Source organism: Stegostoma tigrinum, chromosome 36, assembly GCF_030684315.1.
Source record: "Stegostoma tigrinum isolate sSteTig4 chromosome 36, sSteTig4.hap1, whole genome shotgun sequence".
Lineage (NCBI taxonomy): Eukaryota > Metazoa > Chordata > Chondrichthyes > Orectolobiformes > Stegostomatidae > Stegostoma > Stegostoma tigrinum.
The window spans coordinates 1,268,576-1,283,670 of NC_081389.1; the positions used below are offsets into that span (position 1 = coordinate 1,268,576).

General features: G+C 40.6%; 1 protein-coding gene across 4 annotated transcripts in view; it reads right to left on the bottom strand.

The window, feature by feature from the left end:
- Positions 1–1,237: 1,237 nt before the first annotated feature.
- tbc1d2b (TBC1 domain family, member 2B) overlaps positions 1,238–15,095 on the bottom strand; it is a 137,995-nt gene continuing 124,137 nt past the window's right edge. For all 4 annotated transcript variants that reach the window (XM_059640115.1, XM_048520901.2, XM_059640116.1 and 1 more), the window contains 4 exons: positions 11,324–11,441; positions 9,070–9,255; positions 8,284–8,405; positions 1,238–3,368 (listed from right to left, as the gene is read on the bottom strand). In XM_059640115.1, coding sequence (XP_059496098.1) covers positions 3,170–3,368; positions 8,284–8,405; positions 9,070–9,255; positions 11,324–11,441 — 625 coding nt within the window. In that variant the 3' untranslated portion in view covers positions 1,238–3,169. The remainder of the gene's footprint in view (positions 3,369–8,283; positions 8,406–9,069; positions 9,256–11,323; positions 11,442–15,095) is intronic.

Genomic DNA, 15,095 nt, shown 5'->3' on the forward strand with positions numbered 1-15,095 from the left:
GATGGGAAGGGTTTAGAAGGACATGGACCAAGTGCGGGGAAACGGTGTTCACCTGGATGGAAATTTTGGTCGCCTTGGACCTGAGCTGAAGGGTCTGTCTCCATACTGTACGACTCTAATAGATACACTTACTTTCTTAATTTGGAGACAAAGAAAAACTCACCAGCTACTCACATCTGATAAAAGATTTCAATAGATCTCCCAGCCAGAAGATGAAGCATGTTATCCCAATGCAAAGAATTCTCCAATTTGCTATTACAGGCTCTAACAACACCTCACTCAGGCACAATCACTTGAGCCAACTACTTTCAGTTGATTGACAGTTCACAGCCACTAGCAAGTAGCCCCATGGCTGTCTTGTGGCACAGTGCTAATATCCTACCCCTGGATCGAGAGACTCTGGTTCAAGTCCCACCTGCTCCAGAGGTGTGCAGTGATGTCTCTGAACAGGTTGATTAGAAAAACAGGCTAAGTAAAAGATTTAAACATCACCATTAAGGCACTTGTGGCACAGTGGTAGCATTCCTACTTGTGGATCAGGTGCTTAATAATATCACTGAACAGACTGATGAAAATATCTGAACCGCCCTGTTTAAACAAGGTCATTTAAATTACCTGAAGGTCATTAATACTGTGTCACAAGCCGGCTTAATCATATTTAAACTTGAGGAAAAACTTATCACATGAACCAAATTCACTATTACTCTAAGTATAAATCACACTCAGGTACAGTCCCTGATCATATGTTAGAACCTCCGAACAATCCCATTCCATGCTGCTAAGTAACCAAATCTAAAGGCCAGCAGGAGGAGAGTGTTTTTCTCCACACAGATATGTTTTGACTGTTAAGTGCAAGTTCGTAGAATACTATTTGCAAGCCTCATCCATTTTCATCTCTATATTTGTATAGATGGTCCGACCCCACATAAGTTAATGAGGTGCAGAGAAAAGCTGAATAGCTTATTTTCAAGGAAAACGTTTGACATAGCTGCTATCTTGTTTTTTAAAAGTGCTTTTTTTGTGGCGAACCATTGGGAAATAAACATTGAGCACAACTGCAACTTTCCCTGCTGTGGTCAGAACAGAACACAGCGTCAGGGAAAAGATGTTGAACTCTGAAGGACAATCTGTTCTTGTCCTTTTCATGAATCCAGCATAAATTGAACATTCTGTACTAATAAACCAGGTAAATGAAGCATGATCTTATTTAAATAAAGATGATAAATTCGAGAGGCACTTCATTGTGGAAAAATCACTTTAATGTTCAGAACCCCAAAGCAAAAATTTCATTTATATTTAACTGAACAGACACAAGTATGTTCTTCTGATATCCAGAATATGGAAACAATTTTTCAACATCAAAAAAGTCAACGTTCAGCATAAACAAAATATTTTCCTGCTTTCTTCAGGTGCTGGTCATACGGAAATTCAATCTGTGCAACTCACCTCACAAAGATTGTGGACTGGAGATAGAGCAATATAGGTACAGACATTCAGGCTTTTCATCAGCTCCTACATTTCTCTCAAGAAAATATAATTAGCAAAATTTCTAGTCAAAAGACTGCATAACCGTTTAATATAGAGGACCACAGCCAGCGAAAAGTACTTATACGCTCTAACATCCGCAGTCAAGTTAGGGTTAACCTCAGATGAAACTTTCATGAGACATCAAAAGTGTAAAATAATCCTGGTCTGGTAGACATCAGACTCCACTCAAAGTCATGAAACAAGTACTGCGTTTTGAAGTATGAGTATTATTTTAGTGAAATGGGACCAACTTGGTGTGGATCTAAAAATAAACATATTTTGTCCTTCCTTGCTGTTGCAGTGGAAGGAGAGTTAAGGTGAGAGCTTCCACCTATTCACAGTTTACAGGTAAGATATTCAGGGTCATGTTTTTTTTAAGCAAACTGAAGTGTCACATTATAGTGATAGTTACACAATCTAAATTTCCAGTGGCAATTCATGATTGCAACACAAACAGAAACAAAATTTAAAGTCTCACAAATGAACCAATGTGAAAACATTTCAAATTCCACTTTGTAGTCAGTATTGTAAACTGAGGAGACAGTCTTCAAGAGATTGTGACATATAATGTGGACTACAGAATATACAAATGAAATTCTGCAAAAAGCAGGCAGAGGTGATAAGACAGGATAATTTGCAATCCATAATGAAACCAAATGGGCTGATTGATGTTATAAATGATCAATGAAGATCATCTGAGTGTAAACGTGGAATCATAGTTCAACTGAATATTCAATGGAGGCAAAGCTTAATTCAAGATTTCTCAACACCAAGATTTTCAAAACACACAATACTGTAGTGAATTGATAGTCTGAGCAAGGCTAAATTACATCAAGGAGCATATTTTCCCTTTTCCCTACTATTTAGAAGGAAAATCAAATGTAAAAATTATTTCAAGGCATGTCTTGAGCTCCTCCATATTGAATACAAAATAATTTTTGGTTGTTAAGGAAGCCCGCTTCCCAAAATACTGATATGAAAAAAAAAGTAAGGATCAAAGCCAATGCAGACAATCAGAAATTACACAAGACAGAATCTTCAAATAATACTGTTATCGTATTGTAATTGGTCCCACGACTGGCTAACCAGAATGGACAGTTTTTTGTCATTATTAAGAGCAAAAATTAAGCCGAGTGTACTAAGTGCTGGAACCTGGCACATTTCCATCGTCAGTCCGAAGGTTAGTTTGACACAGTCTTCCATTATGTGCACTTACAGGGAAATATACTCAGCATATTTCTTTCATGATGGAAGACAAAGTTTCCTTTGAGGATGAAAAGCAACTCAAAAAGAAACTGTTTTCCTTATGTAAAATAATTGCTAAGAGAGCCATTCCCCTTTTTACAACATTCAACTGAAAGCAGATGACTGATACAGGTTTATTTAGCAGTCAAAAGGTGGACAAGCCTTACAAGGACGGAACAGTGATCCATGTTGGAGCACCCTCCTCATCAAAGCTGCCACCACCTGACTGAGCTGACAACCAGGGAACTGTTCTCCAATTGCTCAATCTGCCAGACAGCCCTGGGACTCAAGTTCCTAAGTAGATAATCTGGAAATTCCAGGTGTGTTTCTAGGCCATTCTTACAGGTTTCATGATCCAGAAAGGCTGTTCAGTCCTAAAATGGGACTGCAAGTGCACTTAAGTGTCCTCATCATCATCACTGATCACATCCCTCCGGTCAGGGGTTGCAGTTTCACGTTCCCGGAGAAAATCTTGGCGGATTGCTTCAAGTTCATTCAACTCCTGGCGCACCTTCTCCAAGTGGAAAGTTCTGCGACTATGGATCAGCCGCATTGGAAAAGGATTCATGTCCACAAAGGCAATGTTGGTAAGTTTCCTACAAAAAAAACACGATTAGGAACTTGGAAACAATTTTATGGAAACATTTCATTTTGTCACTACCCTGCCAATATTCTCCTTTCCCATTCCCCACTCGTGCTCAATCATGTAGCATCGGTCATAGAGCTCCCTTGTTAAGCTATTAGACGACAGCAAGGAATTCTGTTTGTCTTGATCATTCACAGGAACCAGTTTGTTGTTAATGCAAGCTTGCTTTACACAGTGGCCGCCAAGTTTCTTGCATTAAAACAGTGACAACACTTCAAAACTACTTTATGGGCAGTAAAGCAATTTGAGGCATCCTGGAGATTAAGTACTTTCTGCAGTTTTAATATGTGAATGAGGAGCTGGAGAAGGCCATTTAGCCCCAAATATAGCCAATTTAGATCTTGGTACTGTACCATGTAACTTAGCTTTATTTGATAAAGAAATGCACAATGGGATTGTGGACAGAGTGAAGACTACACGTTAAAGTTTTGAAGTTATCGCTGTAAGGATGACAGGGCTCTGTTTAAGATAATAAAATGTGAGGCTGGATGAACACAGCAGGCCAAGCAGCATCTCAGGAGCACAAAAGCTGACGTTTCGGGCCTAGACCCTTCATCAGAGAGCTCTCTGATGAAGGGTCTAGGCCCGAAACGTCAGCTTTTGTGCTCCTGAGATGCTGCTTGGCCTGCTGTGTTCATCCAGCCTCACATTTTATTATCTTGGAATCTCCAGCATCTGCAGTTCCCATTATCTCAGGGCTCTGTTTAACTTGTGTTTAGCTTAATTCCAGAGTTCGGAGGTTGAATAAGACAGAGATGCTGTGCTCCTGGCTCATTGGCTCGTCAAGAAATTATAACTGTAGTTGTGCCCTTGTAATTTATTTTAAGTTAATGTAATTTTTGTATTAGAGTTAACTTTGTAACAATGTGTCTAAGTTTTTAACTGAATAATCCTTTAGACTTCAACATACCCTGTATAACAAGTTTGTAGAGATTAGTACACTGAGCTTCTACATGAGTTATTATATAAAGGCTAACACAGACTGTTTCCAAACATTCAAACACAGCAAAACCCAAACCAAGCAGAACAAAATCAAAAGAAAATAGTAATTGACGGTATTAAATTGATTAAATGACCCGATTTAATGGGAACTTTGCTCATTAAACAAGGATTAAGTATGACCTGAAAGATATCAATCATTATGTCCTTACCATTGTTCCCTCTAATTTTCTTACAGACTGCATGGGCTTCCAAGGTCCACATGCAGCAGTGACCTCCAGAACTGAAAGCCAATGCCCCTATCTCCTTGTACAGAACCTTGGAGCACACAAACCTCCTGACAGCAAATGCCTCCCTTTTTCTTTACCTCTTTATTAAAAATCACATTTCAAACTATCACCTTATCTTAATAATTATAACAAAACATAATCAGGAGGATAGGCCCTTAGAGAACTGGCATCTTATGGAGCCAGTCAGGTGGTGACATCAGTCAATGTCCATCATCTTTAACAGCCAAGTAGAGATTGAGCAAACATCCTTAAACCTATTAGCTACAGGTCTCTCCTACCCTGGACCAATCAAGATTGATCACGGCTGTGGCTTAGAAAGGGTTAGTAAACAATAGCTCTTAATGACCAAAGGCTTGGAAGAAGTTGGTAGTTATTTGTCTTCCAATCAGGAGTGTAAGGTCCTCGAAGCACGGGGGGGGGGGGGGGGTGGGGAAGAGACCCAGTGTCGACCAGCACCCTAAGCTGAACCAGAAAGTAAGAGCCGTAGTATGCCCATGAAATCACTGGCCTACTTTAATAGATAATATTTATAATGTAGTAACATTTCCTGAGTTCTGCACCAGACTATCTCCTGTTGCTTTAAGTGGTTAAAATCCCAAAACAATTAACATTAGGGTTGAGTTTAAATTATTCAACCACAAAACTGACAGTGTACATTGAATAACTAATCGGATGGGCCTGAAGTACAAAAATATATTGTGAATGGATTACTCTAGTTGGAAGCAGAAATCTATTCTAGCAGGTAGTTGTTTTTAAAGTAGTAATTCAGGAAATGTGGACATATCTGGCCAAGTCAACATTTATTGATCACTAATTGACCTCAAGGTGGTGATAAATTGCCCTTGTAAACTACGACAGTCTGTCTGAGGTATGCAGACCCATAATTCTGTTAAGGAGAGCGTTCCAAAACTTTGACTCAAACAGTGTATCTGCTACTCTTGTCTGGTGGATGGTAGTTGCTATGTTGGAAGGTGCTAAGGAGCCTTGGCAAATTTCTGCAGTACATCTTGTAAACAGTACACTGTTGCTACTGAGCAAGTGCATTGCTTTGTTCTGAATAGTGTCATGCTTCCTGAGTGTTGTTGGAGCTGCACTATCCAAGTAAGTGGGGAGTGTTCCATCACGTTGCATAAGATGGTGGTGGTCTAGGTGACTCCACTTTATATGTCATAACCATGTGATGTGTGTCCCCTAACTTCTCTCTTCAGAGACCTTGTAGCCCAAGAACATAAGAAAAAGAGCAGGTAAAGTTAATTCAGAGCCAGCTCCACTATTAAATACAAGACTTGCTCGCCGAGCTGGCTTGTTTTCATCCAAACATTTCATCACCATGCTAGGTGACATTATCAGTGCAGCCTCCGACGAAGTATTCTACTCCGCTTGGAATTTATACTGTCTGGTCCGTTATGATGAGTAGTGTATGGGTTTGTGTACATTGAGTCCAATTCTATATTCCCACACATACAGAACCAATGTGGTCTACAAAATACCATGCAACGACTGCCACAAACATTACAATGGATAGACAGGAAGGAAGCTAACCATCAGAACACATGAACATGAGCTAGCAGCAAAACAGCATGACAAACTCTCCTTAATATCTGTACACTCAGACAATGAAGGCCGTCAGTTTAACTGGGACAAGGTAACTATAGTAGCCCAAGCCAAACATAGACACACACAGGAAATCCTCCGGGCATGGTTCTCCACCCGTAATGCAAATCAACAAACACATAGAATTGGACCCCATATACAAACCCACACAGATCAAAACCGAGCAGAAAAGATGTACTCACCATAACAGATCAGACAGTACAAATTCCAAGCATTATAGAATAACATCACTTCATCAGAGGCTCTACTGATGATGTCATCCAGCATGGTGATGAAATGTCTGAATGAAAACAAGCCAGCTTGGCAAGAAAGTCAATAACCTTACCCACAACCTGAGCTACAAATCTTTGCCAAAACTTTATAAATTGTGGCTGAGTTTGGGCTAGAAGTCTCCATTCCTGTCCACTCCTTACATCCCTCAATTTACAGAGACTAACATGTCTATTCCAATCTTAAATATACTCAGCAAAGGAGCATGCACACCACTCTCCAAGACAGAATCATCTTTGCCATTCAACAGCAATACCAATGCTAAATCTTTCACCACCTATCCTGGGGGTGCCCATTGTCCAGAAACTTTACAAGACCAGCCATTAAATACACAGTGAGGTAAGAAGTTATGTATTCTGCTGTACGTAACTCACCTCCTGTCTCCTTAAAGCCTGTGCAGCATCTACAAAGCACAAGCTAGGAGCGTGATGGAATACTTACCTAGATTAGTGCAGCTCCAACACCACTCAGGAGCTTGACACCATCCAGAACAAAGCAGCTTGTGTGATTGGCGTCCCAGCTACCACCAATGCACAGGGGCATGATGCACTGCAATAACGCATCAAGACACCTTTGACAGCACCTTCCAACTAGTGACCTTTATCACCTACAAGGACAAGGGCAGCAATGTATGTGAGCAACAATCCCTGCAAGTTCACCAGATCATGCACCATCTTGATCTGGAAACAAATCCCTAGTCCTTTGCTATCACTGCATTCGTATCCTGGAATTGCTGTATTAACAGCAGTCTCAGTGATCATACACACCACGGACTGTAGTTTCAAGAAGATGGCTACTGCCTCATCTTCACTGGAAATCTGGGATGAACAATAAATGCATGGTTCGCATTCAACAAAAGAATGAAACAATGCCATGAGGCATTTTGGAGTAAGGGACCCTATGAAGGGAATAAAATTAAGGAAGATGACTCCCTGATTCCTGGGTTCTGAAGACATATTTGAAACAGTGTGTAGAGGAAATGTAGAGTTAGAAAGCATGCTGTAGAACACACAGGTGTGGAGACTGAAGGAAGGGCCACCAGTGGCCTACGGTGGAATATATTGTGAAAGATTAAGAGGGACACTGGAGCCAGGAAACTGAACAAGGAGCTGAGAGGGAAGAAAAGGCTTAATGTTGATGCCGGGTTGCCATGGCTAAAAGTACAAGATATCAATTATGCACAGTAGGCGAGGTAATGCCTAGGTGAAAATTCAACTTCAAGAAGCACAACGTATCAGCAAATTGGTGACATCAGGCTGCTAGTGACACTGTGATCATATCATTGGACTAATAATCTAAAGACAGCTAACAGAATTTAAATTCAACTGATAAAGTCTGGAATTGAAATCTAAACTCAGCAACTGATTATCCAAAAGGGAATCTGTCACAAAAACGGAATTGCTGCAAAATCTCAGCAGGTCTGCAGAGTTAACATTTCGGGTCCAGTGACTTCTTCAGAACGGTCTGGCCTACGTGTCCCTCCAGACCCACAACTCTCAACTATCCCCTGAAATGGCACTAGCAAGCCACTCAGTTCGAGGACAATTAAAGATGGGTAACAAACGTTTGCATTGCCCACTAAAGAGTTTTAAAATATTGTAAATGAGAGGTGACATAGCTTGTATAGTGATTGAACATTAGCATGCATTATTTTAGAAGAGTATAGCAGCATTAAGCGAGGGAAAAGAACATAATTCAGGATTCTTAATCAGCTCAGGACATTTGTATTGGGGTTAGTAGCACCAACCGTACCTTGCATCAAGAATAGTATGGGTGAAGTATCTCAGATACTTGAATATGGACATATTATCCTGAAGCTTCAGAAACTCGTCCTCCTTGAATTTGAAGACTGCAAGTGCATAGCGAAATATAACCTGCATTTATGCAGAAAGTGATTTAACCAAACAAACAAGTAAACAGCTTGTATTCCAAATGACCACAACAATTAGCAACATCGTAATTACAATTAGTTTAAAAATTAATGCTTTAAAAATGATCAATGAAAATGGCGATTATACCAGTGTTACACCAAGATAAACTCAAGTTTGTATAAGGTTCACTACCTGTTCTAAAGTAACTTAATTCTTGATTTGAAATTTCTGTAAGGATCATAAATATTATCAGCAGTTACAATGAATACAGAAAGTAGACATTCCAGCCACATTACGCTAAACCCAAAGATTTGAATCAAAGAATAATAGAATCCTTACAGTGTGGAAACAGGCCCTTCAGCCCAATAAGTCCACACTGACCCAGACCCTTCCCTCTACAACCCACTCCTTATCCCTGAACACTATGGGAAATTTAGCATGGCCAGTCCACTTAAACTACACATCTTTTGACTGTGGGAGTAAACTGGAGCACCCGGAGAAAACCCACGCAGACACGGGGAGAATATGCAACCTTCACACAGTCACCAGAGGATGGAATCCAACCCGGGTCCCTGGTGCTGTGAGGCAGCAGTGTTAATCACTGAGCCACTGGGCTGCCCTTTACAGGAAAAGACAACTATTTAAAAGAGAGAATTAGAGACTCTACCTTTGGACCTTCATACAGGAACGAATCCCAGATACGGAACATTATGTCACTGACAACACTATCCACAAATATCACGAGAAACCAGTTAAAGGTGATGAGTGAGAAATCGACCTTGTGCTGTTCAAAGTGAGCGTGTAATCGTGGCAGCTTCTCGCTTAGCAAGTCTTTCAGTACTCGCTGGTCAACCTAGTGTAGACAAGGGGACAATTTTAAGTCTAAAGGAAAGCTTACATATACATTGAGCATTTTTCATGCCCTCAAGATATCTAAAACACTCCATTGCAAAAAAGTGTTCATTTTGAAGTGCTATCAATTTATACACAAGATCCTAGAAATAGCTGAAACAAAAACATAAATAGCTGGAGAAGCCCAGCAGGTCTGCAACATCTGTGGAGACAAAACAGAGTTAACTTTTCAGATCCAGTGACCCATCTTCAGAACAGTTAGTAGCTAGGAAAACGTGGTAAATATACTGAAGGCTGGGTGAGGGGTGGTGTTTCACAGATCTCTCAGCAAACAGGTGAAGATGGAGCCAAAGAAGACAGCAAGTATAGGTTGGGCAGGGATAGAGAGATATATTATAGTAAACCAGGGAAAAAGAACAACTAGTAATGGGGCCCACAAGTGAAAATGAGTTGTGTGCTGAAAGCAACGGTACCATGACAGGAATAGGGCTGTGCAGAAGTGTAAAGGACAAAAGTTATACTTAATGGAACCAGGAAAACTGCAGGGTGCTCAAGCAGAAAATGAGATTTCATTCTTCCAACTTGTGCTGACCCTCTAGTGTCACTACAAGCTCACTGACTTCCACAGTTACCTGGGCTACACATCCTCATACCTTGCTTCCTGTAAAGACTTGATTCCACTCTCCTAGTTTCTCTGAATTTGTTGCATCTGTTCTGATGTTGCCATCTTCTGCAGGGTGGACTTCAGCAAAGTTTTCTTTGTCCTCACTCAATGATTCCCTGCATTAAGGTGGAAGGGGCCCTCAGACGTATCCAAGCTATGTCCCTAACTTCTGCCCTTGCTCCTTCTCTGCCCACAAGTGATGGAGTCCCCAGTACTCACTTTCCAACATAGCAGCATCCACATCCAAATTACCACGAGCCACCACTTCCAGCATTTCCAGCAGGATACCACCACCAGACACAAGTTCCCCTCCCTTCCCTGGTCAGCATTTACAGGGACTCTTCATAAATTTTTTCATTCCCTGTAGTCCATTTTAGTCTATTTCTTAAAAATATGGTACTATTTTCTCTAATACAGTCCAACACTTCGGTTTTACATACTTTATTCCTCTTTTTTCTTATTAGTAACGTAGTGGAGTCCAACCCTTGTCAACCACAAGATGACCTTTAGGGGTCAGTTAGCTCAGTTGGCTAGATGGCTGCTTTGTGATGCAAACAACAGCCTGCATTCAACTCCTGCACTGGCTGAAGTTACCACAAAGGTGTCTCATTCTCAACTTCTCTCCTCACCCAAGGTGTCATAATACTCAGGTTAAACCATTTTAAACATTTCCCTAATTATGCTCCTATGGTCCAGTAGGGCTATGGTGACTTCACCTTTAAGTGACTCTCCCCACAAGGATTCTGGTCCCATGTCATGTTGAGGAGCAGCTACTCCTTTTCAGTAGTTATCTTCCATCAGAACTGGTCCCACTGGTCCCAAGACTGTGAAGCCCTCCCTTCTACACTATGCTTCAAGCTGTGCAGTGATCCTCTACTGCCTCCTATTGATACTGTGGCTAGTATGCGGCATTGGGAGTTACACAGAGATTGCGATCATTGAGGTCCTACTTCGTACACATCCCCTCCTAGCTTCTGAAAACTGCCCGTTAGAGGGGACAGGTATTGAGGTCCTACATTGTTGGTACTGATGTGCAGCACAACCTCTAGCTCAGTCCCTTTCCCTGCAGAATATTCTGCTACCCAAGTGTCACAGACACTATTTGTCTGAAGATTCATACCAGACTTGAAAATGTTTGTTTCTCCCTGCACAGACCTGCTGAATTTCACCAGCATCCTGTGATTATTTCACATTTCCAGCATTTGCAGTACTTACAGCCTTTGGACACTATTTAACGATACTTTCAATGGGTGGATGATGCTGACAGGTGTCTCTGGTTACTGAAAAATGGAGGAAGTCAGGAACAGTTTCACCTTTGCTCTGGCCTCATTTATACATCCACTGCAGAAATGTACCAATGATAAACTAAATTAGAAACAGAATAGCAATTGTGTAATGATCTCACCTGCGACCCGATCAGGTTCTTTGTATAATAGTCTGGAGTCATAAAACACTCTGTAATAGCAACTAGACACCAAAACGCCTCCTCTTGTTCCAGGTACAGAAGTGCTATTCCTGCCAACCTATGCAAAAGATTTCGTGCATTTTAATACAAGCTAAATTACTGCTTCTCTCCTCAGAACACACTCACTGCTAGCAAATGACAATTAACATTTCTAAATGTTGCCATTCCACATTCTGTGCAAAGAACAGTAAGCCACCCTTGTCTGTGACCTCTATCTTCTGTAATAGTGCACAGAATTACAGAAAATTAACAAAATCAACAATTGCTCACTAATAAAATCTAGACATTCAGTTCATGATGTCCTTAGAATTACAAATACATCTGGTGGTTAATGGGTAGAGAAAGGATCAGATGACATAAAACCTACTACTTGCATGTGCCATATCTTATTTCCAATGTATTTTCTTTTATTCATCCATGGGATTGTGTACCTCACTGGTCAGGCCAGCATTTATTGCCCTCATGATTGCTTTCATGAAGATGGTGACGACTTGTGCTCTTGGACCACTGTAGTCTTTGTGGTGAAGGTATTTGACATTGTGGTTTATTGCTTCCATCAACTTACATGTGTCAGCATGATCATATTAATGACTCATATTAATAACTTGAAAGTAGGAAGTGAACATACCATAGCCAAATTTGCTGGTAACGCAAATGGGTGGAAAGACAGGTTGTGAGAATACAAACAATTTACAGAGCTATAATTAGGTTAAACAAGTAGGGAGAAAGTTGGCAAATGAACTATAATATGGGAAATTGCCAAGTTGTTTGTTGGCTGAATGAAAGAAAAAAACATTTAAAATGGAGAAATTTGCAGTGAGCTGCAACACAAATGGGGCTCGGGGGTACTTGTGCATAAATACAGAGAGCCAGCACATAGGTGCAGACAATGAGGAAGGCTAATAGAATGCTGGCCTTTAAATCAATGCATTTGGAATGTAAGAGTAGGGAATTCTTACTTCAAAATATATAAGATGCCAGTCAGACCAGATCAGAAGTATGGTGAACAGTTTTGGTCCCCTTACTTTAGCAAAGACGGGAGGCATTTCAGAGAAGGTTTACTAAAATGATCCTAGTGGAAATGAACAAAAAGAAAGTTGTTGGAAAAGCTCAGCGGGTCTGGCAGCATCTGTGAAGGAAACAAAAGAGAGTCAATGTTTTGGGTCCAGTGATCCTTCCTCAGAACAGTATGGAAAGATTGCCTTCTAAACAAAGGGTGAAGAGGTTGGAGTTGTACTCACTGGAATTAAGAATGAGAGATGCTCTGATTGAATTATATTGGACTCTTAAGAAGCTTGACAAGGTAAATGCTGAGAGGGCATTTCCCTTCACCAGAGTGTCAAGGAGTAAGGGGCATAGTCTCATAAGAAAGGAGCAGTGATTTAAAACTGAGATGAGAAGGAATTTCTCCTCTCAAAGGGCGTCCCTCTTTGGAATTCTTTGCCACAGAATCATTGTGTATATTTAAAACTGAGACAGATAGATTCTTGAGCAGGAGAATCAAGGGCTGTGGAGAGAAGACAGAAAAGTGAATATGAGGACTGGCCATCATCAAATTGAATGGAGCAGGCTGCAAGGACCAGACAGTCTTAGTCACATTAGGGAGGTGATGGCCTATTAACCCAGAGATTGAGGTAACATTCTTGGGTCCTGGGTTTGAATCCTGCCATGGCAGACTATAAACATTGAATTCAACAAAAAAAATTTTCAAGAGTCTAAAGAATATCATTATCAATTATTAGGAAAAACAACTAATTCACGAAAGGAAACTGCTGTCTTCACCTGGTCTGGCTTACATGTGAAGTCAGATCCACTGCACATGATTGACTCTTGGCACTGGGCAATTTAAGATAAACAAATGCTGGCCTAGCCAGCAACGCCTGCAAACAACACCACAGATGGGACACAGGTTCCACACCCGCTCATGTCTCACAATCTCCGTGCCATCACTTTGGAGAAATGTTGAGTAGACAGGGGAACATAATCATTTTGGGAAACTTGCAATGGGTAAGATGGTAGGTACAGGAGTCCTCCCTTTCTGCCTTGCAGCAGAAGACGGGGGAAGTAGACCTTAAAATGTTAAGCATAAAAATTCTCCTAAAATTGAAGAAGCTCCTAATTTAACATGACAGGCGAAAGATTTAAGGACTTGACGGGTGTGTATGTGGAACGGGCTGCCGAAAGAGTAGTTGAGGCAGGTACAACAGCAACATTTTAAAGACAGCTGGATTAGATACGTGGATGGGAAGAGTTGAGAGGAATATGGACCAAATGCAGGCAATTGGTACTAGCCGAGTGGGTACCATGGCCAGCATGAACCAATTTGGTCCGAAAGGCCTATCCCCATGCTGTATTACTCTATGACTATACACAGGTAGGTCACAATGGCAAGAGGATGGAGTATATTCAAATTTAAAATCGCATAAAGTGATGGACATTCTTCGATTTATTCTTATTTTGCTCCACACCCAGGATTTGAGACACGACATAATGAACAGCTTGTAAATTTAACCACATTGATCTGGACAATGAGCTTCAGAGGAATAAAGGCACTAAACAGCTTCTACACACATTTCTTTTTCTTCATAAAATGACTGTCAGTTTATGAATGATTGGGAGGGGATCAGAGAGGTGTAGATTTTACTGCATGGAAAAGAGCATTGGATTTTGAACATTTCCTTCTTGCACTTATATTTGTCATCCACGTCAGTTCATGTTCTACTCAGATATTGACAGGGTGAAAGAGAGCCATTGTAGACTCTAGCTCAAATGATTTAAAAACTAAATTTAAAAAATTTTGGGAGGACATCCTCAGAATCTATTGTTATATTGAGATGGTTAATTGTTTTCAATTTTCATTCATTTGAAACTGCATAATGACACAAAAATCATCCTTGACAACAGAGTTCAAAATCCCAGAACTGCCTTCTGATTAGTGTTGTGCATGTATCAAGACCATACAGATGACATTGATTCAAGGCATCTCACCACCACCTTCTCAAGAGCAATTCAGAATGAGCAAAATATGCTGGCCTATCCAGTACTTTCTTTTTTTAAACAGGGCATTTTCAGAGTAAAGTTCAGTAGGTTTTAAGTGAAAACAGAAGTGCTGAAAATACACCAAAAAATCAGGCAGCACCTACGGAGAGAAGACCAGAGTCAATGTTTCAGGTCAATGACTGTTTGATGGGCAGTTCTAATCAAAGACCAAAATGAAATACTGACCTTTAGTCTCTCCACAAATATACCCTTGACTAGCATTTCTAGCATTTACTTCAGATATTCACCATGCACAGTATTTTACTTTTATTTTAGAAGCAAAGAACTGCAGATGGTGAAGATCTGAAACAAAAACCAGAAACTGATGAAACTCAGCACATTTGGCAGTACTTGTGGGGGAAAAAGCTATATTAACATTCTTTCTTCAGAGGTGATGGCAGCTAGGTGGTATATATACAGTAGATTGGTCAGGTGGATAAAGAAATAAAGCAGATGTGTAGAGACATAGCCAGAGAGAGCAAAAACCAGTTAGGCAGATAAAGGGGTGAATCACGGAAGGAGAAAACCTGATAACAGGGACCATTAGATGAAAATGGGTTGGCTCTGCTGAAAGCAGCCTGTGTCATGACAGGGCCTGGGTGTGGGGATGGGTAAAGGACATGGGAGGTGGTGTTCATATTCTAAAATTATTGAACTCTAGAATGAATCCTGA